The sequence below is a fragment of the Vipera ursinii genome (assembly GCF_947247035.1).
Source record: "Vipera ursinii genome assembly, chromosome: 1".
Taxonomy (NCBI): domain Eukaryota; kingdom Metazoa; phylum Chordata; class Lepidosauria; order Squamata; family Viperidae; genus Vipera; species Vipera ursinii.
Window position 1 is genome coordinate 205,830,147 of NC_139512.1, and position 26,791 is coordinate 205,856,937.

The following is a 26,791-nucleotide window of genomic DNA, read 5'->3' on the forward strand; positions in this document are numbered from 1 at the left end:
TGTGAATGGAATTTGGGAAAGTCAGCCTTGGAACAGCTATGCGAAGATCCAGAATCAAAATGAAGCAAGCTCAGAACCATTTGCTCCATTCCACGTTAAGAGAAATCTGTTTCAAATTCTCTTGCTGCATCTTGCAAATTTTTAGTCAGATGAACAAACATTGGTATATTAAATCACACAAGAACTGTAAATGTGTGTCAATATTCCAGATCCAATGGTTTATGGCTTGGCAAGGTCAAAAATTAAAATACAACAAAATCAGTGCAATAGCTTTTCATAGCTAGTAGGAGTAACTTCAGTGTTTAAAAGACAAAACTGAAGTAGTATCTTGCTTTCACCTGCCAGGCGTAAGCATGAAAGAACAAGCAACCCAGTAACTCTCAGCCAACTCTGGAAATCTCATGAATGCTATTAACAACCACTGCTCAGTCCTGATTTCTCCTCATAATTCCCCCCCTACACTTTTCTAGTTGAGGCTCTAAATTGGATTTTTAATATAGCTATACACTGTTCAAGAATGATTTGTAAGTGCTGTGGATCATGCGCAAAGCACGGTCCTTCTCTTAACACAAGAGCCCATTTCATTTTAGACTTCTAATTGAGCCTGACTGAAGCCATAACCATTTAGATTATGGAACTTTAAAAGCAAGCTACCATTAAGCCATGTATTTTTATGAATAGCAAGAGATGCAAAACAGTATTTACATGAAGTCCAGATATTTCTTCCAATAATTTTCAAAGCCCACATAAGTCTTATTTCCTACCATATCTTTGGGGATATTTCCCAATTTTTCTAATACTTGGTGTGCAGGTACCTTCCACACCCAAAAATGTTGCTAACATTTCTTGTCCACAAGCAGACCTGAGGTGGGGAACCTGGGAATATTTCAGATATGACTACTCATATTGATTAAAGATGTCTAGTTAATTTAAAAAATGTTGTTACAGCTGTGGGTACGATGTATCTTCCTAACTGTAAATATGAACAGTGCAAATTCTTAACCACACAGGAATGCTCCGACAAAGGGAGGTGAAAAGGACATTATATTTTAATTTTCAGGCTTCTGCATTAATACTACAATAATTCTTTTCCTAACAAGCAAGCGATTAGAAATATGTTAATCCTAGGCAAGAAACCATAGTAATGATAGAAAATCATATAGCTGTAGGCCTTGTACTTTTAGTTCTCAAATATTTATGCTTTTGCATAGTAACTTTAAGACACTTGTGGCACATTAAAAATGGTTAAGATTGGAAGATTAAACAACTGAAGTACCTTTTAAAGAAATATTTACTCCTGAGATAAAAGTCCAAACTTCATGTGATCTGAGCTATGTTGCAAAAAATAGAATAAGATGATTTAATAGCACCTCCGCTTTTTATCCATGTTGATGTTTATGATGAGGTGCTAACTGCACGTTTGAACGCAAGTATTCTATTCAAAATCAATGCAATTTGATGAGCAGCACGTAATGCTGCAACCCTCCCCAAGTAAAATAAAGTCAAGGATCCAGTATATATTCTTAAATATGGTTTAATACTCTTCTCCATTTCTGTACATCACAACACCAAGATATCACTGCTTGGGAGCTCTCTGAAGAGGCTACGTAGTATGCAAAAGGCTAGGATTCTCATCCTTTTAATGTGTTTGTGTAAGTGTAATACATATCAGTATATATTGATATATACATCAATATATAATGCAATATATACCACCAGAGATCACACATTGATTAAAGAGATACAAAATTTTGGCATCATTTCCAAACTTAAATAGTAAAAATAAAACTACCAAAAAAAAGGAGCTGCATACCCTAAAATGTGAAACAAGCAGTATATTCAAAACTAAATTTACACCCAATTTTTCTGCTCTTGTCATGTCATAGCAGACCCATTTACAATGGCAAAATCAAAGTGTGCTGCTTTGAAGAGCTTAAGGATGCTTGTGATCACAATTTCGGCAAATCAGTCTGAATATTCATAATCATAAAGAGCTTCCACCCTAAGAGATTCCACCCAATGTGAAAACTTCCTGTGGGCAAACACATGCACTGTCTGCTTGCCAAGTTATAAAAAGATACAAATTCTATTGCTCACATTGACAGAAAGTCATTTTGGACCTTTTAAAGTATATACTGTGATGAGAAGGCTTAGTTAAGACAACTCTCCCTTCAATTCAAGTGAGGCAGGATTTGGAACGATATACAATGTTTGCAGGTTGGGAGTCTTTGACCAACACAAGAAAGATAAGGAAAATGAGAACAGAGCCAGGCATTAAAAAAATATCAAGAGTACCTTTCGAAAATCAGCCAGTCCTAAAGGAATGCAGGAAAGTGAGCTAACTGCCTTGCATGAATTATGCCGTAGTGTTGAATGTGAATCTTTGGTGCCTAACTTCTTAAAAAAAAAAAGTTTATTTCTACAGAAGCTCCATAGCCACCAGTTCCAAGGCTTATGTCGGTCACATTTTGCTAGATAATCGCATTTTAAAGCAGTTTGTGAATGTTGGCTGTTGATTCACCAAGGCAGCTTATGCAGTCCCAAAGCAAAACATAATAATAATTAAAAAAAAAACAACCTAAAGTACAGAACCAAGCGTAAGCAGTATTAGCTTGCTTGTGGAAACTGTTTATTGACTGACAAAAGGGAAAAATGAAGGCCACACAACTCATAATCCCGGTTAAGCCTGCTGAGACCCTGGCACTTCAATTTTCTTTAATGAAACACACTTCCTGATTTATACAAACAGTGTTTTTGCAGTCTAAGAATGAAATAGGTGGACCTCCCAATTTTAAAGTCACACCTTTCAGAGCTGGCACAACAGCAGAGTGTTTAATTCCTTTTACTTCCACCACTGTAGACTGGGAACAATAGGAACAAGGTCTCCCTAAGATGGTTCTTCTGCAGTCTAAGCCAAGAACGCCATGTAAATGGGTCGTATCACTGCAAAAAGCAGTAACAGATTTCCACCTATCAAAGTAAGAAACAAACCAGTGTAATTACGTTGTTTCAAATGAAGGTGGAGAGCAGTTAATGTAGCTGAAGGTTAAAAAAATCATTTTCATAAAATACAAGAGCAACCAATTTCACCATTAAGTAAAAGTAAAAACTGGGATTCTTTTTTTTTAATTAGTCCAAATGGCATTATAGAAACCTAGTAGAGTGCTGCTGTACTGACACTATGACAAATCAGTAGGGTTTGCTTTCTTTCTCTTTCTTTTTTTTTGAAAACCGATGTTCTGGATAAAGTTCTGGAAATACTCCAATTCTAAGGCAGGGATCTGTTTTGTTTTCCATCGTGAGTTTTCTCCTTGGGTTGGATGCTGGAGGGGTGAGGCACATTTGCCAGACCCAGGCCGACTACCTAGTAGTCATCAAGGTCAAAAAATTCATCATCTCCTCCTTGGTATTCCATTCCCTGGAAGTCCACTCGGTACCGCAAGATACCTTTGGAAATAAATGTTAAAGGGAAGATATTACAAATATTTCCTATTTATGAAGAACATTCAGCACCTGGTACCAAAGTATTGAACTAGGCTATATTTCCTTCCCACTAGCGTTGAACATTTTAATTCGTATTAGAGCACTCTTTGAAAACGTATACAGAAAAATCTCAGTTTAAATTGTTGGCTTCAAACAAGTTTGCCACTAATAATTCATGTCAGAGCAGTGCCGCAAATCTGACCTCTAAAAGCGTGTTGATTTGCAGCACATGATAGCATTTCATTTCAGTTTTAACCGAATCTCTCATCCATTTGTATGTCAATTATGTTAAAAAAACTTTCAACAACAGTGTAAGCATGAACTTTACCACATCTGGGAAAAGATCTTAAAACTAAATGCTGAAACAAGCGGTTCACTATGATGGGACAGAACTGGCGAAGAATATCTAACTTGAGACAGGCAAGCAAGAAATCACAGGGCAAACTATTTGTGGATTAAAGCATAGTTCCAGTCTGAATAGCATATATTTGTTCAAAAGAGTGGAATAAATACATAAGAAATGTCATAAAAGTAGCAAATGATTGAAAACATTCTTAAATTCTTATTGCAATTTTACTGTAAACAAATAGTGTGCCAACTAATGTGCTGTGAGTTATCTCCTATGTGAAATACTATTCCTGGAGATATCCACACAAAACGTTTTCACACCTCTCTTTACAGAAGAAAAGAAAACATTTGCATTTTTGTTCAATCCATCAACTATTTCTAGTCATCATCCCAAATTCAGAGAATATCTGGCATCTACAAGGGATGGAACAGGGAAGGATAGCATTGTCATAATCAGTAAGAGCAGATAATGCGGCAATCTTCATCCTGGTTAAAGTAGCAGGGTTATGCTAAATCAAAACATATAATTCATATATAAAGGTAAACTTTCAAAACTACAATGTTGCTTTCATATCAGAATATGCATGCATTCAGCAAACTCATGTCTCACCAAAGCCAACCATATTTCTTGCCATTTTTTTTAGTACAGGTAGTCCCTCAATTTACAACAGTTCTTTTAGTGACTGGAGTTACAACAGCACTTAAAAAAATTGTGACCTTTCTTCACACTTAAGACCACTGAAGCATCCCTATAGTCACATGATCAAAATTCAGATGCTGGGCAACTGGTTCATATTTAGGACCGTTAGAGTGTCTTGGGGGTCATATGACCACCTTTTGCAAATTTCTGTCAAGCAAAATCAATGGGCAAGCCGGATTCACTTAACAATCATATTACTAACTTAACCACTGCAGTAACTCACTTAACTGTGGCAAGAAAGTTTGTAAAATGGGGCAAAACTCACTTAACAACTGTTCCTTTCACTTGGCAACAGAAATTTTGGGCTCAATTGTGGTCATAAGTCAAGGACTAACTTTATACTATTAATGTGTTTTGCTCAATCTCTTTACTACATTGATCAGTGCATCTAAATATCAACCAAAGATGCTTTTCTTTAATGAGAAAAGTAACATTTACATCGTTATCTATTCTAGCACTCAGCAATAACTATTCTTACTGCACTGCAAATCTCATTAAGTTCAATAATGTATTCCCAAGCCAAGCTGGTCAAGGAAGCCTGCCAGCTATCAGATGTACAGGAAGCCTAAATTATCTGACAAAATTATTGAGATAATTATGGAAGTATTATGAACACATATTCCCCATGTAGTAATTTGCTTTAAATTCTTATTGCATTGTTTACACTAGGAATATTTACATTATCATCTTTACATAAATCAAGGACTCTCTTTAAAAAAGCTGTGGGTCATGTAACATTGATTTTTCTTCCCCTTGTGGACAAGCATATATGTGAGCAGTAATCCTCCAAGAGTTTAAAGCATGTCAATGCAACTTAAAGGACAATCAAGACTACACAAAGCATCCTCTGAAAAGAAATTTCAAGTTACGGTATTCATTATGTTGTAACTATCTGCCAAATGATGAAATATTGATAGAACTGTAAATTCTACCAATGTAAAACACCATTTATGCCAAAAAAACAGGAGTGGCCTAGTGGTCTGGAAGACTACTGCAAATAGTATTTGGCACAAATGCCAAAATAAATAATCATTTGTTGAAATAATTAATATTTCACAGGATTTTAGCATTCTCCACTGAAATTGTGTGAATTTTTCACAATCTTGCCAATTGGGATACAACAATGAAGGGCACATAGTAATCATGCACTCAAATTATTGTTTTCGTTTTCCATTTACCTCCAATCCCTCCAAATCCTTTCACAAACTGGGATCCTTCCTGCGACTTGTCTGTCACAATTTCCAACGTGGCTCCAAATTTCTTGTAGTTGTTTGCAAACCACTCAAGCAGAGGCATGCTTTCTATTAGTTCATGTTCCTGTCCCGTCTAAAAGAGATGACATTTGAAGTGTACCTATTAGCAATGTCATGTTTCAAATCAGTAGGCAATGTACTATTAGTATTTACCTCATTAGATGCAGAGCATTGTGTTGCCAAAATAAAGAAGCATGCAATAGAAAATAACCAGAATTATGCCTTTCATTCACTTTCCATAGTGTATAAACCTAGCATCACACCAAAATGAATTGTTAGCAAATCTGTGTCACTTATCTCACTGTTATACGCATGCCTCCATATCAGGACCTCATTCAGGATATTACTTATCCCCTTTAGAATCCTAAATAGTTTGGAACAGTAGGATTTAAAAACCATCATCTTTACAGAATTATCTGCTTGCTAATTCCACTGTGCCCTATTACCGTGAAAGGAGAAAGAATAAAAAAAGGTGTTTTGCTGATTATTGGGAACCCAAAACCTTGTAATTAGCAGATAATTCTGTAAAGATGATGGTTTTTAATTCCATAACGAAACTGACTTCATAGGCGCTACGTTAAGGACTTTCCCATTCTTCTCCTGGAATTCTGCAAAACCCTTAAATCCAGCAGCATCTCCTAAGAGAAGCAACCTAGAACTAAGGAGAAAGTTTCTGACAGTTAGAACAATTACAGTGGAACAACCTGCCTCCAGAAGTGGTCAATGCTCCAACACTGGAAGTTTTTAAGAAGAGACTGGACAGCCATTTGTCCGAAATGGTATAGGGTTTCCTGCCTGAGCAGGGGGTTGGACTAGATGACCTCTAAGGTCCCTTCCAACTTTATTATTATTATAAAAAAAATAAGGGTTCATCAAAGATAATAGCAGAGACTCAATAATTCCTAAAGACATAGAACAAAAAATAAAACTGTTACAGCTGTCGATCTGGTTCTTTCTAATGGCAATTATTTTCCAAAACAATTCATTCCAAGGGCATTGATTCATGTCCTTGCTCTTGCCTACTAAGGCAAGGAGGAGCACAGGGGGCCCCACTGCTTCATAAGCTAGAAGGATCATATGATAGCATGACCATAAGAAGCAGTGTGCTTAGGCAGGAGTGCTTCCAGTTCTCTTCTGAAGAAAGGAAGATTTATTTTTTTATTCATTTATTCAATTTCTATAGCCACCATCTCAGTGACTCTAGGCAGCTTATTAATAAAAATTAATTTGAGTATGTAGGAGATGGAATTTGCATTGCCTGTACTGTCGAATTCTGAACACAATGCTTTACTACGTTAATTTCCATTCCAGCACAAACTCAAAGGATTTAGAGTAGAAATACATCAACTACCCCACACTCTTCTCTTGTGATTTATCTGGGTTGTCTCTACTGAAATCACGATCATCAAAATGCCACAAATGGAGGAAAAATAAACTCTGGCTTTTGATAAATACCTCTTTATCTGTGAAGTGGGATTTATCTTTTTCTTGTTCTGGTGTCAAATAGAGAATCTTCTCTTCTGCAGGAGGGGAAAAAAGCATAATATGCATTAATAGCACAACATCCTAAAGTGAAATCAGATGATCCAATTAGCATTACACAAAATATCACCAATACAGATTAGGGATCTATTCATTATGGGGAGAAGTTGCGGTCCTTTAACCCATCTCACTCTTTTCTTTGACATAAAAGAGATGCTAGAATATTGTTTGTTAAGTAACAAAGAAGATGCAGGAGAAAATTGCTAGCTATATGGAGGCATGCCTTTTACTTTTCTAGAAGGAAAAACAGAACACACTACCGACTAAATTGGATCGGAAATTCCAAGTTTTTCCCCCTTGCATATTCAAGAAACGGCAACCCAACAGATGAGTATGAAATACTGTAGAAGAGATTTATTGTTATGAAAATGTGGAGGGATATCACATGACCAGCACACAGCATAAGCCTGAGGAAAAGAACTGAAATAAAAAAGCGGACAAACTGAAATTACTGGATGACCATGGTTTCTTCCAGATCTTTCATCCTACTACCACATGTAATGCTTCTTACTGTAAAATGGGTCTTCCTTTCTAGATCTCAATATGGATGAAGACAGATATTGTTCCCTTTTTCTGTCCTAGGCACTCAGATGAGAAGAATGAAGCTAGAACCATTAGGATAACTGCAGTTGTCTCAACTAGACATGTTCTGACCATAATCACTGTAAAATCAGAGCTACCTGCATGGATCACACCCAATGAGTACACACAGAAGTAGTCCTCAACTTTCATCTCTTTAATGACCGTTCAAAGTTACAACAGCAGCATTGAAAAAAGTGACTTATGATCTTTCTTCACATTTGTGACTGTTATAGATCCCCATGATCACATGATCAAAATTTGAATGCTTGGTTCATTATTTATGACGGTTGCAATGTCCCGGGGTTATGTGATCCTTTTTGTGATCTGACAATCAAAGTCAATGACGAAGTCAAATTCACTTAACAACCATGTTACTAACTTAACAACTGCAGTGATTCACTTAACAACTGTGCCAAGAAAGGTCAAAACAACTGGACTGACATTAATGAAAGCAGCAAGAATGCAAACATTTACAGTGACCTACAATCCACATATAAATAATAATTCCTGAAATCCCAAGAGCAAAGCGATGGGCATCACATACCTTCCGTGCCTTGGCAATGAAGTACATATCTCATTATATCCAGGTTCTCATAAACTATCAGGATTTCTACTGCTCCCATTTCTAAGGCTTTTAGAGTATCTTCAACCCCAAAACAGTATTTTCCTGTGTCCTGACTGATTTCGTCAAAGTATCGCCCTACATTTAGTGCAAACCAGAGAGAAATGTTATAAAATATGATTATTTTGCACAAAAACTAATTAATTAGGCCAAGAAGGCCATTCGATGTTAGCAGCGTTGACATTACTGAGACAGACGGTGACAAATATGTTTAGGAAGACAATGATTTATCAGATAAAAAAAATGAGGTTACATGACTATAGGACCAGATACCATTTACAATTTCTTCTTTTGGGTAGGTGGGGATGGTTCTGGGCAGCTACAAGGCATTCTTTTATATTTCAGCCCAGGTTCAGACAGCACTGGCCTCTGTTGTCGATGATTTGGATTAAAACAATTTTCTGATGATCTTTAACAGCACTGACCATAGAAATTTTCTGGACCATCTAAAAGGATTGGGGACTAGAGGCAGTGTCCTACGCAGTGTAGGGAAGAGATGTGTAGAGATATTAGGTCTACTGTGCTTGCCTCTTGCTTTTTAATGTGTACATGAGGTCACTGGGTGAGGTTATCCATCTGTTTGGGGCAGGGGTGGGCAATTAATTTCCCCAAAGAGCCACGCGAGACTGGGAATGTAGTAAAGGGTTGAACCAATAGGGCTGTGAAGATACACAGGGCTGCATACACATACATAAATTGGGGGGGGGGGGGAAAACAGCAATCATCAAAATAAAAGTAATGCAGTTGTATTGTGTGAATTGGCATACACTTATTTATATTTGATTTCTAATTCTGGATTGACCTCACATGGATCAGACAGGGACAGCTAAAGGGTGAGATATGACCCAGGGAGCGTAAAATACCCAGGTCCGGTTTGGAGTATGCTCAAAATACTCAATAGTAGCTTGCCACTAGGGTCAAACAAGATGGCTAATTGAGAGTTACTGATTAATGGACAGACTGAAATAATGGCCAGGAGAGGCTCTGGCTAACTGATTATTTTATTTTATTTATTTTATTATATTTATATACCGCCCTTTCCTGAAGGACTTAGGGCGGTTTACAGGGTGATTAAAACAAAAAATACAAAATTTAAAAACAGTTAAAAATTATATCCGTCCCTGAACAAATAAAACCCCAGTTAAAATTAAAATTAAAATTCTCAGTCTGGGCCAGAGAGCTCGAAGAGCCAGGTCTTCAGGTCCCGGCGGAATGAACGAAGGTTGGGGGCAGTCCTAAGCTCCACTGGCAGCTGGTTCCAAAGGGCAGGCGCACCCACTGAGAAGGCTGTTATGCCTTCATAACTGTTATGCCAGTTATGTCCTTTTCTGCAGAAGGAAGGCCTATTAATACTAACTTATCCCTACTTGTCTTTGTCACTGCCTTATGCTCTATATAGAACTGCCTATAAAGCCCACTCAGAAAGTAAAATCACTCCAGAATGTGATGATCAGGTGGTTGGTATTGGCACTCATCCCCAATAGCACATTATATCCTTGTTCCAGACAGTAGTTTAGCTTCCTATCTGCTTCTGAGTACAATTCAAAATGCTGATTGTCATCCATAATGTTCTATATGGTTGGCAATAAGTCTATTCCATTGGATTTCATCTACCTCATTCGTACATTTTGAGAAAACTGATTACTTCCGTGACATATGGGAGTAAAGGCCGACCAGTGCCACTATTCATTACTAACATCTACTCTTGAATAGCCTTCCCTCAAAATCAAATGTGTTCTACTGTTTCTAACTTTTGAAAATTGAATTATTCCAGAGAGATTATGGTAAGTAGGAAGCCCCTTTGGTTTGATGTTTTGAATTTTATTTTAATTGTACTACAGTTGTTTTATTAATATCCTTTGTTACTTTCTGTCTCATAATTGCAGCAGGTATAAATTTGGTAAAACACACATTTGTGTGTACGGTTTGAATGAAAGATTCTGATGTATGACTTGAAATCTCAGGTGGGGAAACAAACTTCTATTTTATGACTAGCATGGAGGTTTCTCTTTGCATAGAGTTCTGACTCAATAGCAAATTATAGTCACTACTCATACAATCACCAACACTGAAGCAATAGCATTCTTCTAGCAAGCTCAAGGAGTATGAAGCACCAACACAAAAAACAAATACGCACCGTAAACAGATGTTAAAATTTGATCAAATATTACACTGTGTTGAAAATATTTTTAATTCAGACTTTTTTTGTCTGTAACTAACAGCAAAGAATGTTGAGTGCAAAGCTGTTACCACTATTCCTTACAGACAAGATACTGTAATTCCTATAAAAACTAAATAATATGGATGCTAGATCTTTATTTTCTTTTTTTGACTACACATATGTATTTCTTCTTACCTATTAGCTTCTTTTCTTGAATGAATTTCACATTAGACAGGACCTCAGTGGACAATTCAATTGCTTGATTGAATCCATTTTCACCACCATATGAGATGTCAACTAGTTTTAATACTTTGGATTGCAACCTCTGCAAAAATAGAGGACTAATATTAGAAAAGACAAATGAACAATTAAAAATCTAAAAGTATCACACAAGATGATGAAATAAATAATGACCAGCATTATTATTTTTTTAAAAAAATCCAACCTCCAAACCATTTGTGCTTATCATCTTTTAGTGGTTTTATTATAATTTCCTTGGTTGTCATGAGCCACTCAGAGTTGTTACTATTATTAAAAATGATAAACCCCAGTAAAGCACTATAACTTTTATGTGGTTGTGGCACTTATGTGCTCTGAAGATGATGGGAGCTGTGCCAGATATTATAAACATACTGACAGCTTATATCCTGCAATATTAACTTTAACATCATCAAACAATATTTGCCTATTCCAGGTTCTTGGGAAGGACTTGATAGGTAATGAAAATGCCAAATCCAGTCTAAACATCTGGCCAACTATGCAAAAATTCATAATAATAATTCCAACGGCCCAGATTTTAAAATCTGTAAGCTCTTTTCTTTCAGTATTCTCAATGTTACTGGTTTTCTATTTTATAAATGTAGCTCCAATATCCACATATTTCAGTTATTATCAGCTTACTATTGGACTTTAGATGTATCCTAGTAAGCCATACAACTATCAATATTACATGTATAACTGCTAGTAAAATTAACAACCATCAGCAAATTACTTCTACTTACCTGATCAAACATATCTGATTGACTTAATTCAGTTTTGAAATCAGCTGACCCAGCTAACACAAGACCAGCCACGTTCACCTTGTCACCAGAAATAAACAGCTGCACAGCAGTTTCTGCTACTTTCCTTACATAGTTGTGACGTTTTTCCATTCTCAAACGAGCAAAACGCAAGGCAGACTGGCCTCCTCTCCCTTTGAAAGGCAAGAGATACAAATATGTAATATTAGCTCTGGTATCTTTCAACATTCAAATTGGAAGAGCCTTGATTGGTCTAGTCAGGGTTTTATGACTATCAGGAAAAACCTGGGTCTATCTCAAATGTCACCTGCCCAATGTCATGTAGAAAGTCATGCAACATGTTAGCAAATGTTCAAGATCAAGCTTATGTTGTGGCAGTGATGGGATACCAACCCAAAACTAATTTTCTCTACCACTGTGTCCTATCAATGTCACTCAGCAGAACTTTCCTATGTGATTCAGGAACTTTTAGGATCTGGCCAAAGCTAAAAATCATGCAGAGCCCTATAGCTCTTTTCTGCAACTCTTGGCTAGACTTTGTGCCAAACCAAACAGGCAATAACTTAAGAATCTACATACTCAACAGTTCAATCTATAGAAATGAAAAAGCTGCCTGATCAAGATTTTGGGGTGGCGTGGGACTGCTTCACTTTTTAAGATCTAGTCATGCAGATAAAATGTCTAGCAGTGTCAAACAACTGTATACAGTAATTACTTGCTTCTTTTTCCTCACAGATTATTTTATTTAATGTTCAGCTGGATTTAGGAGATTTATAAATTCCCCCACATGAATAGAAGTGACTCCAGCTTCATAAAAAGAGGCTGTAATGAGGCCAGTCCTGGAAAAAAATGGATTCAGAAAATTTAAGTAATTATAGGCCAGTGAATACAATTTCTTCCTGGACCAGATGCTTAAGTACACGATGACTGATCACATCCAAATATCCTATGAAACAGATTTTCTAGATCCATTTCAATCAGGGTTTAAGCCTGTTTTGGTGGCAAAAGAGTTATTAATTGTCCCATTGGATGTATCTTTGCTGGGATAGTACAACCCTGTTGCTTCCCTCAAACTATTGATGAATTTTAATACCATCGACCTTGCTCTTCAACATCTACGTAAAAATACCGAGACTGTTAGGAATTTACCAAATAAGGATCAATGTACTGAAGTGCTTTCATCAAAAGAAATCAGAAGTGCTATTAGTGGCTAATTTATCTGCCAAGTGAGGGGAAATCAACCTATTCTTCATGTGGTTATATCCTCCAAAGGATTAAACTCCTAGCTAGGCAGAAGGGGATTTCTGGATCCATGAGTTCAAAGTACTCATTTTGAGGTCAACTTAGAAGTGGCAAGCAGCAGCCCAGCAGTGGGGGGGGGGGGTTCAGTGTTGGAATGCCATCAGTGAAGCATCCCTGGGGTTTCTCCTTATGGTTATAATGCCTTTGTTTTGTTTGACCATTATCTTAATATATATTGTACTGTTTTTAGAAAATATTTTAAGGTTTCAAATTCTGTTAATACAATGTGTCAAAATGCGATTTTAACTGTAATCCACTTAGATCAGACATGTCAAACACAAGGCCCGGGGGCCAGATCTGGCCCACGAAGTGGTTTCATGCGGCCCCCAAAGCCATCCTGGAAACAGTGAGGGAACGGCCCCCACTGCCTTGGCCCTGGCCCAGAGACCCTCCTTCTGCCAGAGACCGCCAGATCTGTCCCACTCCTGCCCAGGCCCCCATAGGCACCCTTGATGCCAGTGATGTAGAGCTGGCCATGCCCACCCAGTAGGCCATACGCACTCCAGCTGTGCCCACCCAGTAGGCCGCGCCCACCCTGGCCATACCCACCCGGCCCCCCCGAGGGCAACCCCAATGCTGATGCGGCCCTCAATGAAATTGAGTTTGACACCCCTGACTTAGATTAATTCTAACTAGAAAGAGTAGAGGAAAAAATTCAATGAGATAAGATAGCAAGTAAGCAAATTTGGAACATTTATTTCCAAAGATGTGGTTTCTGTTCTGTACTAAGTTCACATGTAAAAAAAAATCTCTTATATTCAACGTTTAAGCATTTGTTTTACTGAATGATTCAGATGCAGATGTCTGGAGCCATTTCATAGCTGTACAGAATATCAATTGATGTTAATTTGATATCTGGCTTTAAGTCTCCATATTACTGTACTGGAATTACCCAAACACATTGAAAAAAGAAACTATTCAGGATACAACCTCTCAGATATTACTGAACTGCTTACAAGTCTTACTTCCCCAAAATTATTCTTTCTAAAAACACATCTCTCTTAATTTTTGATGCAATACCGTGCTTCTTTGGAAGATCCACTGTGAATTTGTGCAGCACCTCTCTGGTGTTTCCTTGAAGCGTTCCAAAAAGTGCACCACTACCATCTATTACAATGAAGCCGAATTTGCTATCATCTGACAATAGTGCTGTTAGGGCCTAAAAGTCAACAGGACAGAAATTGAGTTTGAACAAGCTAATGTACAACAAATCAGACAACAGAGATATTCTCCTGAAGGTATGTTTTTATTGTTTTTCTACTCCAAACTTGATTTTGGAGGTTACTTACTTACTGGGCTTATCATAATTACCCCAAACCTTTTAAACTAACAAATTAGGTTCATTTGAGCAGTTTAAGCTAACATCAATGTACGCTTTTGCACTTAAATAAAAAAACACAAATGATCTTCAAATACAATCCATACATCATTTTGTGAACAAGAGATACTCCAAGACGAATGAAGCTCAAATGATTTGGGCTGTCTGATACTACAGCTTTAATAGTATCAGTAAAGTGCCAATCTTAGAAGTGAGCACATAAAGCAACACCCTCAAGTGAGCTTGTGTACTGAATAATTTTTGGCTCACGTTGTTTACCAAGATAAAGACTGTTAGTAGTTTAGTTAGTAATGCTAAGTAATAAGAGTCACACGCAAGCGTCACATAGGCACCTAACATACAAAATTAAGGAAATAAGGCTAAAATTAGCCATGGTGGCACTATAGTTAGAATGTCGCATTGCAGGCTAATTCTGCCAACTGCAAGCAGTTTGATTCCCATCCACTCAAGGTTGACTCAGACTTCATCCTTCCGAGGTTTGTAAAATGAGGACCCAGATTGTTGGGGGCAGTATGCTGACTCTGTAAACCATTTAGAGGGCTGTAAAGCACTGTGAAGCAGTATATAAGTCTAAGTGCTATTGCTATTAGCAAATCACAATCTGACTTCTAAACTTCACTAGGACAGTCCATTTAAATCACCTGTGATATGTGACTATGTAATGCTTTGCAAAAAAAAAAATGCAGTGCAACTCAGTTCTGAGATTATATTTATGTTCACATGTTCTAATTTTTTCTTTTGTCTCCCATCTTGAAAAATGCAATTGTCAATGCATTTTCATCTGGAAGTTCTGGAACTGATGTTCAGGAAAATGGTCATGTTTTCATACATGACTAGACTTCCCAATGCTCAGTAGGTTTTCTTGCTATTAAATACATAGTATGGTTCAATTTAGAGAAAAATAAAAAAGTTAACCTACCTCTGTATGAAATTTATTATCACACAAATACAATGATGTATTTATTGGTTTAAAAGGTTCAAAGTCAATGTTCACTTTCTTCTCCTTTCCTTCTTCTGTCACAATTGTTCCACAGTAAACAACCAGACCATTTGGAGGTACTGTAAAAAAAACTTATAATCTTAAAATACTGCTGAAGCTTAAATCATTTTATGTATAATGGAATTAGCAGGATATTCTACCTTTGTTATATAATTTTAGCCGTTGCTGTACAGAAGTAATGGCGCCAAGGACTGAAAGACGATTCACTCGAGATTTAATATTTGATGCTGTGCCAAACTCATCAGCTAACATTTTTGCCACTCGGGAAATCTGGTCTTTGGGGGGAATGATCAAGGATATCATGCTGGTGCCATTGCTAAAATAAACAAAGAAACAAAAATAAAGAGTCAAACCAGCAACATCATATTTAAGGGATAAAAGAGTCAAACCAGCAACATCATATTTAAGGGATAAGATTTCCATACTAAATGTGGAAGAGATAGGCAGCCTTATAAATTACCTAATAAATGGTGGATAGGGTAATAGTTATACAGTATTCATTACATGTAACAAAACATGCTGTGTATATTATGTCAGCATATATGTTGCTGCATATAATAGCTCAACACAATGAAATTGAGGGTACTGAAATATTTCCAGGTTCTGTCAAAACCATCAGTAAATGTTTTTTTTTTAAACCCACACCCTTTTAGTTCTAGCAAGTAAGTAAATTTGATCCATTTTAATCTGAAATTATTAACAAATAATTCTTCAGCACAAGGATCAATCTTACACTTATGAAGATAGCTCTCATATACATCATGACAGAGAAAGCTCATGCAGATATACAATACTGCACAGATAACAAAGGTTTGTGCCCATAATAATGATCACATGATACTGCAATTGGGGCTTTTCATATTGGCATACCTTGATAAAGTTAAAGAAATAATGTTTGCATATCCTTTAAAACTTGCTCTTTAGTACTGTGGAAGCAACTCTTTCCCTATTCCATTTTTAATATATTCTATTCAATAAATGTCCCATTGTCCCATCTACCTTAAAGGCAATTAACAAATGACTCATTTTCATACTGGAATTTTTAGTGACAAGACATACCTTCTGAAATACAAATTTTAATGCATTATATGCCTTTCTAGAATTTTCTCTCAACATAAGGGGCATATATAGTTATTCTCTCCATTCCTGCAATTTTTGGTGTTTGGATCATCAGCTAGTCATTTACTCTTTCACCAACAGTATGGAATTTTTTTTTTAAAAAAAATATTTAAAATTCCCTGTTCATGTTTAGCATTCAGCTGCCAGAGACAGAATGTGAGCGGTATCTCTTTATCTAATCTAAGTTTCCCTGCAGAAAACAGTAAAGGTAAAATTAGTGTTGCAAAAATATGCTTTGATGGAAATTCACTAGCAGTTCCCCCTCTATCTTTTTAAAATGGTCTCAGAAATCTTCCACAACCAGTGAAAATTTTTGTCATATTGACCTTGCCAATGTCATTTAGCAGCGCTCAGCCACCTATAGGTAGTAATAGTGTCTCTAAGCAATAGATCCCACCTTCGATGAATGGGTAAAAGACCATGTTTTCAAAGCACAATGTAGCACTACTGGAGCAGCATTTTTTATTTGCCAAAACCTTTAATAAAGAGCCTTTAGTTTGATGCTCAAATCTTCACAGATATTTGAGACCTGTCAACTTTACCACACAAATAGTTCTTAGATAAAAGCAACCAATTAAATTATATCCAAGAAAATTACATGGATATAAGGAAGTGATTTAAAAGAGCTGTCTATACATTCATTTCAATAAATGATTTTTGCACAGCGTGCCAATATGTACAGAACAAATCGCAAAACTGACAATGCACTCACTACTGCTGCAGACCGTAAAAAGTTATATGGATAACTAAAAAAGGTTTTAATAGAATTAATCCTAATGGGGTTTGTTTAAAATGACTTCAGATCAAGTTCAACTACCATGTTTCCCCAAAAGTAAGGCCTACCCAAAAAATAAGCCCTAGCTTGATTTTTGGGTTGGGCCTAATATAAGCCTTACCCCAAAAATAAGCCTAAAAAATCAAGCTAGGGTGGGGGTGGAACTGCCCCACACCCACTTTACCAGACTTTCCATGAATTGACACCTGCCTCTCCTCGCTGGCCCACTTCTTCTGCAGTGTTCCCCGGCTTGCATTTTGCAGTCAGAGGTCTTTCTGTAAGGCCTCTGCAGCCGAGAACAGAACTATGGATTCAATCCGTAGCTTGGTTCTTGGCCACAGAGGCCTTTCCGGAAGGCCTCTGGATAGCAAAATGCAGGCCTGAGCTTCATTCTCAGCTGCAGAATGAAGCTGATCCTTCGGTGGCAGAAGTGGGCCAGTTGGGCGGGGCTGTTGGTGGCACTGCCATGAGGTAAGTGGAAGAGACACCCCCCGAAAATAAGACCTGGTGCCTCTTTTGGAGGCAAAAGAAAAAAGACGGTCTTATTTTCAGGGAAACACGGTAATGAGAAGAATGATATAAACATGCAGTTCTCTTGGCTACACTACTGAAATTATGAAATTGTTTGTTAATTCCCAGTATAGGTCATTGCATTAGAATTAACTGTGAGTCTCCCATCTCAGGCTGATTCTACTTAATTTCAATGTCCAGACAAGAATGGCCAGGTCCTAGTGGCAACTTACTTTTTCCAAAAAGTTAGCCATTCTTATACAATTTAATGGAGAAAGTTATTTACTCAGTATTTCCTCTAAGGTGCATCTTGCCTTTTAAGACCATTTCATACCTACCTCACAGATTAATCCATTTCAACATTACTAGGACAATAATAATAATTAAGCTGCTCAGTTTCTTAAATTAGATATATAATAAAACTATTCAAATTAAAAGTACAAAGCTGCATGAATCATCCAAGATCAAATGTGACTGTGCAACATGCACAAAAGTCAATCAAATTAACTGAATCATCAAATCAGTTTTTCATATAGCTCCTTTGCAGAACATATTCCTGCCATCTGCTGGTTAAATTAGTAAGACTGCAATGATGAAGATGAAGATCTCTATCTTAATCAAGATTCAGATTAACTTTCAGGATTCAGTAGTTTCACCTCACAAGAAAACTGATCTCCAAATCTTTCAATTATTCAGAAGATTTTGACTCCTCAATGTGTTTCAGTAATAAAACTCTGCACTGAGGAACAGAGTTAAGAGTATTGTATCTATCCACAGTGAAGGTGAAATAGCTAAAGAAATGTGAAACTACATCAGCTTCTATTTAAAAATACCTGCATATTTTAAGGCAAAAATTTAGAGTGATGTGGATATTATGAACACTTTGTGTTGAACTTTCACTACAAACAGAATTTCCCATAATCCCTTAATCAACACAGCAATTAGAAAGGAGAATTAGGACAAGATTATCTGGAATATTTTATTAATTATAAATCAGTAGCTAAGTCGCATGTTGAACTGCAAAATATAAATTTATATTTATTAAATTAATAAAATGGTAAATCTGAACTTATTTGAATCCGTACTCTTTCACATACTGTTTTAATAAAATATATTTATCCAGTTCCTACAAAGTCAACTAGCCCAATACAGCTGCTCTCTTACTTCATGCAAGCTACACTATTAAGTATCAATCAACGGTTAGTAGGCAAAGAGAAAGCCTCTAGAGTATAAGATTGTTTTCATTTGCTATAGTTACTAGTCCACTATAGCATCTCTTCAGTTACAGAAACCTGCTGTTGGATTTTTGCAGTTCACTTTGAGATTAAGTTAGGGTTTGTTAACTAGTGAATTTAGCCTCATGTAATTTTTGCAGCCACACTGTTCCCTGAAGTTTAGTTTGGGAGTAGTTAGGATGTTTTGCAATAATAACTCTTTTATGAGGGGTCCTTGGTGCTCTCTGAGCCTGCTTGTTTTCTTGCAGACGTTTCATTATTCAAACTAGGTAGTATCATCAGTACATCTTCCAATTGTAGCTCTTCATGGGCTGAGTTGATGGGTATCATACCTGATCATGGTGCTGGGCTTGTATTGCCATTTCAGGCAGCTATAGAGCCACACCTCTTCTTTGTAGCATAATATCTCTGGATGGGAGAGTCAGCATGTTCAGCCTACTTGGAGTGAACACACAGGAGTAGTATGATGTCACCTAGGAAAAGTCATCCTAGAGGAAAGGTAAAACTAGGCAAAAACAGTTTGATCTTAGCCAGGACTGGTTGGGTGATATGAAGAGCTGTTGCCAGCCATTCCAGTGGGTACAATGATGGCTACAGTCCTAGGAGTAAGTTTGACAGCAAGTAACACCTGTATATACAGAGCTACATCACCATGAGAGATCAGACCTGTCTCAGCAGAATCTGATAGTTTTGTGCTTAGTTCCAGCTAAAGCATACTGCCCTATTTGCACAAATTACTAGATTATTATTACATCTGCTAAACCCTGCTCTTTCAAGCGTACATGATGTTGATATGCCAGTCTAAGTTGGCAAAATAAAGGAACACATTTTTGTGCAGCATCAAATTATTCTAGTATAATTCTACTACGCCACTTGACACAACATTCAGTGTGAAGCATTTTACTAATTTCTAAAGCAAGCACTTTTACCATTGGGTCTTGCATCAGAAACAATAGCAATTTATTTCTTCCTCAAACTGAAGGAAATTCATTTGTATTCTTTAATGAAACAGATATGAGGACTTGATCATACATTTTTATTTCCTTATTAAATTTATATGCTGCCCATCTCGCTATCAAGCAACTCTGGGTAAATAAAAACAGCAGGCATTACTTTGTGTTTAGGTCCTTTCATAGATTGTGAGATACCTAGGATACATGGATTAACTAACTCAGAAATACAAATAAGGAACAAAGGCCTAGGGGTGAGTCAGTTAAGTAAGTAGCTTTATTTAACTTATAAATGAGGATGAGACCTAGTATTAACATCTGACAGCCTGTCATATATTCCTTTGCAAAAATACAAGTAGAAAAGACCTTGTCAAGAATTTAAAACATCTTTTCCTTTTACTGACCCCAGAAAATAGTGAGATCACCATTTTGACATAACAGGACCAGAACAATCCAAATCAGAAAATTAAAGACATCTAAGACACAAAGGGTTTTACTGATTACTGTATGCTATTCACACCAGCAAAAAATCCAATGAAGTAAAAATTTAAGTATTATGATAGTTAATAATAATGAGAAGTCAAGGCTTAGATGGATAACCATAAATTGACACTAGGAAAGCATTATATGGTAGTATTAATTAAATTTTTTAAGAGATTTTGGAGGAAAGCAGGATATTTTAGAGAAGTTTCTTTGCATTGTTTAGGAGTTAGGTTTTGACAGTTGGGATGAATTGAGTATTCCTGAGAATTCAAATCAGATGTTTTATTATTAACAAGCTTGAAACACTAGCTTTAATTTACATAGTTAATATGATTAAACAGGTACTTTATAATGCATTTTTTGCAAAATAATTAAGTTTTGTGGGAAGTTATAAAGCAGATGAAATATCCTCTTAAAAATGAACGCCAACGTATTTTGAAGAAATTTTTCAATATCTGTAATGTACCTTATTTCTCCACATATCTGATTTGTGTTGGGATATGTACACAAAATTCTCAGCCTCTCTTTTTTTTTAAAAAAAAAAAGACTAGTAGCAGGATAATTGGAAAAAAGCAAAAAGTACTCACACTCTTCCATCCAAAATGTTTTAATTGTTGCATTAACAGGGAAATGCAACAAGGAAATCCAAATAAGCATCTGATAGTAGAGAAGCTATTCCTGCAATTTTGGCAATTATCTTTGAGGATTCCATAGTTGTAGGATTTTTCTTTTTTAAAAGGTACTATGTTTCCTCATTCTATAAACGTAGGAGAGGTTAACTACCAATAGGGAGGCAAAAATTAATTTATGAAAATTGCTAGTATCAGAAATTCAAGACTTAGTCATCTAGTTTTCCTTTTAGCTTTGCTCAATTTTAACCCTAAAATGATTAATTTAGGACTCAAAGCAGTTCAAAGCCATTCCATATTATTTTTAGACAACTTGTTGTCTAAACTTGTTTTCCTGGTTTTGCAGCCTCAAGGTAGGATTGAAAGTTTTCATGACTGGAAAAAAAGGAGGATGGCCCCTAAAAGTGCTGTTCATAAAAAAAGCATAATACTGGTAATTTCACAAATGTAATTTCCTTTTAATTATTCCATATCGATAATTTTGTATCATTCTCTTTCATACACATGCTTCCTATTCATTTATAAATAACACTGAGGAAGAAGAGGAAAGTACTTAATACAAATATTATATAGCAGTTGGAAAGTTTTCCAATTTAAAATTTTCCACAAAATTCTTATCACTGTAGGCTTATATAGCCATAACCTACGGGTATGAGTGTATGTGTGTGTACACCCACATCCTAAAGATTCATCACAAGTGGTAGTACTTGCTTTTAGACCAGTTTTACTCTTTCCACCTTATTTCCCATTTCTTCCTAAATGATCCCTCGCTTTGGAGATCCTCAGCTATGTCACAAATCTGATATACAGGATAAAGATATAGCAAATACTGTTGACAGGGGAGTTCTTTCTTATATAAGCTAAAGCATTACTGAAAACTGCTTTGAGCTATTTGGAGTCAATGATTTTATAAAGCAGATTAGCAGGAATCTCTACTCAGTTATAATACTCTCTCATTTAATAAAAAAAAAACCTCCACTTAGAAACATAGCCTGTTATGAGATCACTATGCAACAATCTATATTCCAAAACAACCTGTTAGATCCTAGAAAATGTAAAAGAAACAAAAGAAAACCATTCCTCATAAGACAAAATATTCAACTTTGTGTATTTTAGTTAAGATGTTGCAAGTTTATCATGCTCTTGCCTGAAACACTCATAAATCTAAAAATGGTACACCTAAAACCAAATTTTATATGAAAAAAATCACACAATTTACAAAGCACAACTATTCTGGTATCTCACATGACTTTTTTTTTTAAGTTGCAGAACTCAAACATTATCGTATCTCCCTTGGCTTTCCCTAGCCTATAGCTTAAAGGAGTCAAGCAAACCAGAACAGACTAAAAACATTTAGTTGCTATGTTTAAAGCTTGCAGAAGATCCAAGCCCCATTTTATGTACTTTGTAAACACTTTAAGATAGAGCAACAGCAAACCCCAAACCCAAAGTAATATTCATCAGCTAGGATACATTATGTTTTTCCTAACCTTTTCAGAGAAAGCTAATTTTCTATGTTACTGAAATGTGAACTGTTTAATATTTGTATTAATAAAGTATTTCAAAAAGGAATGTATCAATATGCTTTTCATGAAAAACGACACTATCAAGATCTTTAGGAAAAGTTAGAAAATACCATGATTTTAAGATCGAATTTAGACAAAAAAGATCAATAAAGCACTTTATAAGATGATGTTTCCTCAGATATGCCACAAATTCAAGTCCTTCAGTGGATTTAGCCCATAACTCCTATTACCGGTAATATTCTGAACATACTGTTTTTAAAAATTAGTTTGTCTACTGGCCAATCTTATTTAAATGTAAAATTATTTAGCTCCAGAAATGTCAATAGATCCCTCAACAACCTGAAATACAGCATAATTATTAGCAATAATTATCTTTTGAATTGTGTTGTGCTTGATGTCTATTTTACTGATTAAAAAGTATACCCAAAAAACTGCCAATGCTTAAGTTCTCATATTGGCAATTAAGTAGAAAGATGTGATTCAAACAATTCAAAATATTTGCACCAAACTCAATTTTGGAAATTGTTTTAGCTATAAAGCATTGAAAGTTGCAATATAAAACAAAATGCAAAGCATTCTTCCACTGCTACTGAACAGAAGTAGAATGTCAACTCTATATGTTAAGAATCCAAATGTTGTTCACTTCTCCCATATATTGGATAGTCCACATATATGGCTGGACATAATTTCCTACCTGTGAATTTCTTATTTACGCGCTTCCCTCATGAAGGACAAAGGATTAAAATTAACTTTTTCCATTCTAGCATTACAGGTAAATTGCTAACACAATAAATTATAAATAAATATCAATTAGTCATAAACCCTACTATTAGATTTGATTTGGTAAGGCTCACAGAGAAATTGTAAGGGAACTGTAAAGAAGGGAAATATGCTCTCAGAGTAAACAGTTTTCTACTGGTTGAACAACAATATATTGTTCTTAGCTACTTTTTTCAAAGCTGGTTGTTGAACAAGCCATAGTGGCCTAGTTCTTATGCCAACACTAAGTCATAGTCGGTAGGTTAACAAATCCAAAAGCAAATCATGCATATTATAAGTTATAATTAGGTGGAAATTACCCCCTGTGAGTATTTAACTAATACAGTACTTTATTCAGAAGCAATAAAAATATAATCCCCAAAAACATCAACAATACTGATAATTTCTAGTGAACATACAGAGATAATTTGTCATTTTCAGTTCAGTCCTTAAATTGAACAACTATTAGCCAGGCAAGTCACATATCAAAAAAATAACTAGAGATTAATAAAACAAAGGAGACAAGCATTCTTCATGCATCTTTTCTCAAAGCCCATCATATACAACTCTATAAGGGACATAAACAATTATTAGTGACAAGCAAAACTCACCAACTGAGGAATAGAACATTCCAGAATGTTCCATACTCTCTCCAGACCATGTTGTTCTGGAGGTAAATCCTATATGTAGGAAGTGAGTTGAAGTGTCCTGAAAAGACTATTCTGAATAAAACAGAACTGTTTTGGGGCTGAAGTAGTCCAAAAATCTTCTGTTTTAGCGGGCATATTTTTGAGCAATTTCCCCCCCCCCTCCAAAAAGAGCACAATCTGGAATGTTCCAATCTCAAATCAGATTAATCAGAACTTCAGTTTCATGCCATTTCTTAGGTATCTTGGAAAAGAGAGTAATTCAGCAACATTAACATGTCCCTTTGGCACTTGAATTAATATATACATTATATTTTTTGATGAGGTCCATAAATTTTTCTAGTACGCCATTATTTGAAATTATTCATTAATACCTTCCCAAAGTCCCTTTCACACAGCTAGCATTCAATTAAGAGTTACTGTCCTTTATAACAGGCCTTCTACACAACTGCAAGGAATGGATGTGTATTAGGTTCAACAACCAAATGTAAAAACAGTCACACATTCAATTCTTTGTGTATGCAGGGCAGAAAAGCAACAAAAGCTATCTTTCTCAGTTAGCCCAAAGCCAGAATCATTCCCTTACTTGCTTCAATGGATGGAAAATTTCAGAAAAAATCTTAGGAAAAGAAACTAAGGTCACTAAGACAAGTGGTCAGCTGATCATGCCAACTCAAACATCTTGTACCTGTTGTGCCTACAACAGTATAACCTCTGTACTTTGAAAACAAGAAAGGAACAGGATTAACTTTTATAACTAAAAATTGTACTTTATCTATATGAACACATGTAATTATTTTTTAAAATGGATGACTGACTGTCCAGCAAGTACTAGTATGCAACTGAAAGTAAAATATCCCAGACTAAGACAAACAAAAAACTAGATTGGACTGCTCCATAAATTTTGAGTATAAAAACAGAATTTGTAACAACAGTGAAGTGGAAGTTCAGAGGAATACAAGACCAGGAGGGAGGAAAAACTATCAAATAATAAAGGTAATAAAGGGGGAGAGCGTTCTCTGTGGGCGCGCCAGACCTATGGAACCGCTTGCCGGTTGAGCTCCGGACGGCCCCCGACCTTCGCTCCTTCCGGCGCGATCTAAAAACGTATCTATTTGAGCAGTCTGACCTGGTCTGATGGGTTAGGGTTGGGGTTTTAAATACATCTTAATTATTGTTTTAACCTTGGGCATTTATTTAATCACTTTTAACTTTTGTATCCTGTTTTTGTATTTATTTATTTATTATTTATTTTGTATTTATTGCCCTCCCTGAGTCCTTCGGGAGAAGGGTGGTATAAAAATATAATTAAATAAAAATAAATAAATGGAGTAGTGGTGGCTGTATACACTGGCTTTTATAAAATTCATTTTCTGGATTTAGAACGAGTGCCCAAAATGTCTTTCCCATTTAAAATACCACTCCTACCTTACACCTACTAGTAATCCTCCATCTCACACACACACGCACAAAAAAAACCCCAATGAAGCTGTGCGTGTGTGAAAAAGATGAAACAGATGTGTGCGTGTGAAAAAGTGAAATGGAGATCGGTACTTACAGACTTAGCCTTAACTAGTTTTACTGTGGCTAAAAGTGTCCCAACTGCACCACAGGTGCGTCACCTCAGACAGCAAAAGAGCCACGTACCGAAATAATGGAGACGGTGGGCTCCCTCTGAAGAGAAGAAACTCCCCTCACAAACCGAGGACGAGTTATCAGAGGCAGGAGCCGCCTCTTCTCTCTCTCTCTCTCTCTCTCTGTGACACGCTTCTTCTCGGGACCCTCGCGGCTCTACACGCCTCGCCAAGCACACTCCCCAGAAACTTAAGGCCTAACTCGCCGAAAGTCGCCTCGTGTTCCAACTGTGTGGGACTGAGCAGGCGAGGACGCAGCTTAGGGCCGGAACCCTGGAGACCCGGGAAACCTTTTCCGCCAGGAGGAATTTGGGGGGGTGCATGCGTGTGGGGAGGAATTTGGGGGAGGGAGAGGAATCCCAGGCGTTAACGACCCCCTTTCCCAGCCCGCAAGGCTGCTTCCCCTCCCCCCCCGGGGGCGGCAGGTTGAGCGCCAATCCCTTCGCCGCCTCCAAGGTCCCCCTCTCTCTCTCTCTCTCTCCTTACCCGCGCGCCGCCTCGAGGCTCTTGATGAGCTTCTTGATCTTCCAGATCTCCACGTTCCTGTCGGCAGCGCTGGGATCGTCCGCCATCTTCTCCCTCCTCCTCCTCCTCTTCCTCCTCCTCCTCCACCGCCCCTCCTGCGGGTGTAATCAAAGCCGCCGAGCCGCCACGCGGAAAAAAGGATTGAGAAACGGGAAAAGGGGGGGAGGAGGGAGGGAAGCAGAGCCGTTAATCCTAGCCGAGGCCAGCCGGGCTCCCTCGGTTTCTCCCCACCCCCTCCCCACCCCCCCAGCCGAGGAGCGCGGCGGCGGCGGCGGCGACCACCACAACGGCCCTCCGCCCGCACCGCTCCCTCTGGCGGGGCGACGCTCCCGCCCCGGAGGCGCGCGCTCACCTCAGGCCTCGCCGCCTCCCCCTCCTTTCCTTCCTACTCCGGACTGCAACGAAGGGCTCCTCGCGACGGCGCTTGTGACGTCGTTCGCCGGCTTCTTCCTTCCTTCCCTTTCCCCTCCGCCTCTCCTGCTCTTCCCCCTCCCTCTCGCTTCTCCTCCGCGCTGCATGTGTTGCAATCGCCTCACATGGGGTTTCTGACATAATTTCCGGTCCCGCACCAATCTTTTTTTTGGTGTGTTTTTTTTAAAGGAAACGAGGGCCTAACGAGGAGGTGGATTTTCAGCTTGCCGACACTTC

The 26,791-nt window shown here is 37.2% G+C and overlaps 1 protein-coding gene across 1 annotated transcript; it reads right to left on the reverse strand.

The window, feature by feature from the left end:
- Positions 1 to 1,518: 1,518 nt before the first annotated feature.
- Positions 1,519 to 26,791, reverse strand: ETF1 (eukaryotic translation termination factor 1). Its single transcript, XM_083350760.1, has 11 exons — positions 26,496 to 26,791; positions 26,105 to 26,238; positions 15,492 to 15,667; positions 15,271 to 15,410; positions 14,033 to 14,171; positions 11,693 to 11,883; positions 10,887 to 11,016; positions 8,453 to 8,608; positions 7,240 to 7,304; positions 5,710 to 5,857; positions 1,519 to 3,447 (listed from the first exon to the last, which is right to left on the reverse strand). Exons 2-11 carry the CDS (start codon positions 26,188 to 26,190, stop codon positions 3,365 to 3,367), a joined length of 1,314 nt encoding a protein of 437 aa, XP_083206886.1. The 5' UTR covers positions 26,191 to 26,238; positions 26,496 to 26,791; the 3' UTR covers positions 1,519 to 3,364.

Bases quoted from the DNA above. Each gene is read 5' to 3' on its own strand.
- ETF1 (XM_083350760.1), bottom strand. From the start codon at position 26,190: ATGGCGGACGATCCCAGCGCTGCCGACAGGAACGTGGAGATCTGGAAG. The intron at 14,172-15,270 runs GTAGGTTAACTT...GTTGACTTTTAG, and splicing joins ATAATAAATTTCATACAGAG to GCCCTAACAGCACTATTGTC. The intron at 5,858-7,239 runs GTATTTATCAAA...CATCTCTTTTAG, and splicing joins CCCACTTCACAGATAAAGAG to ACGGGACAGGAACATGAACT.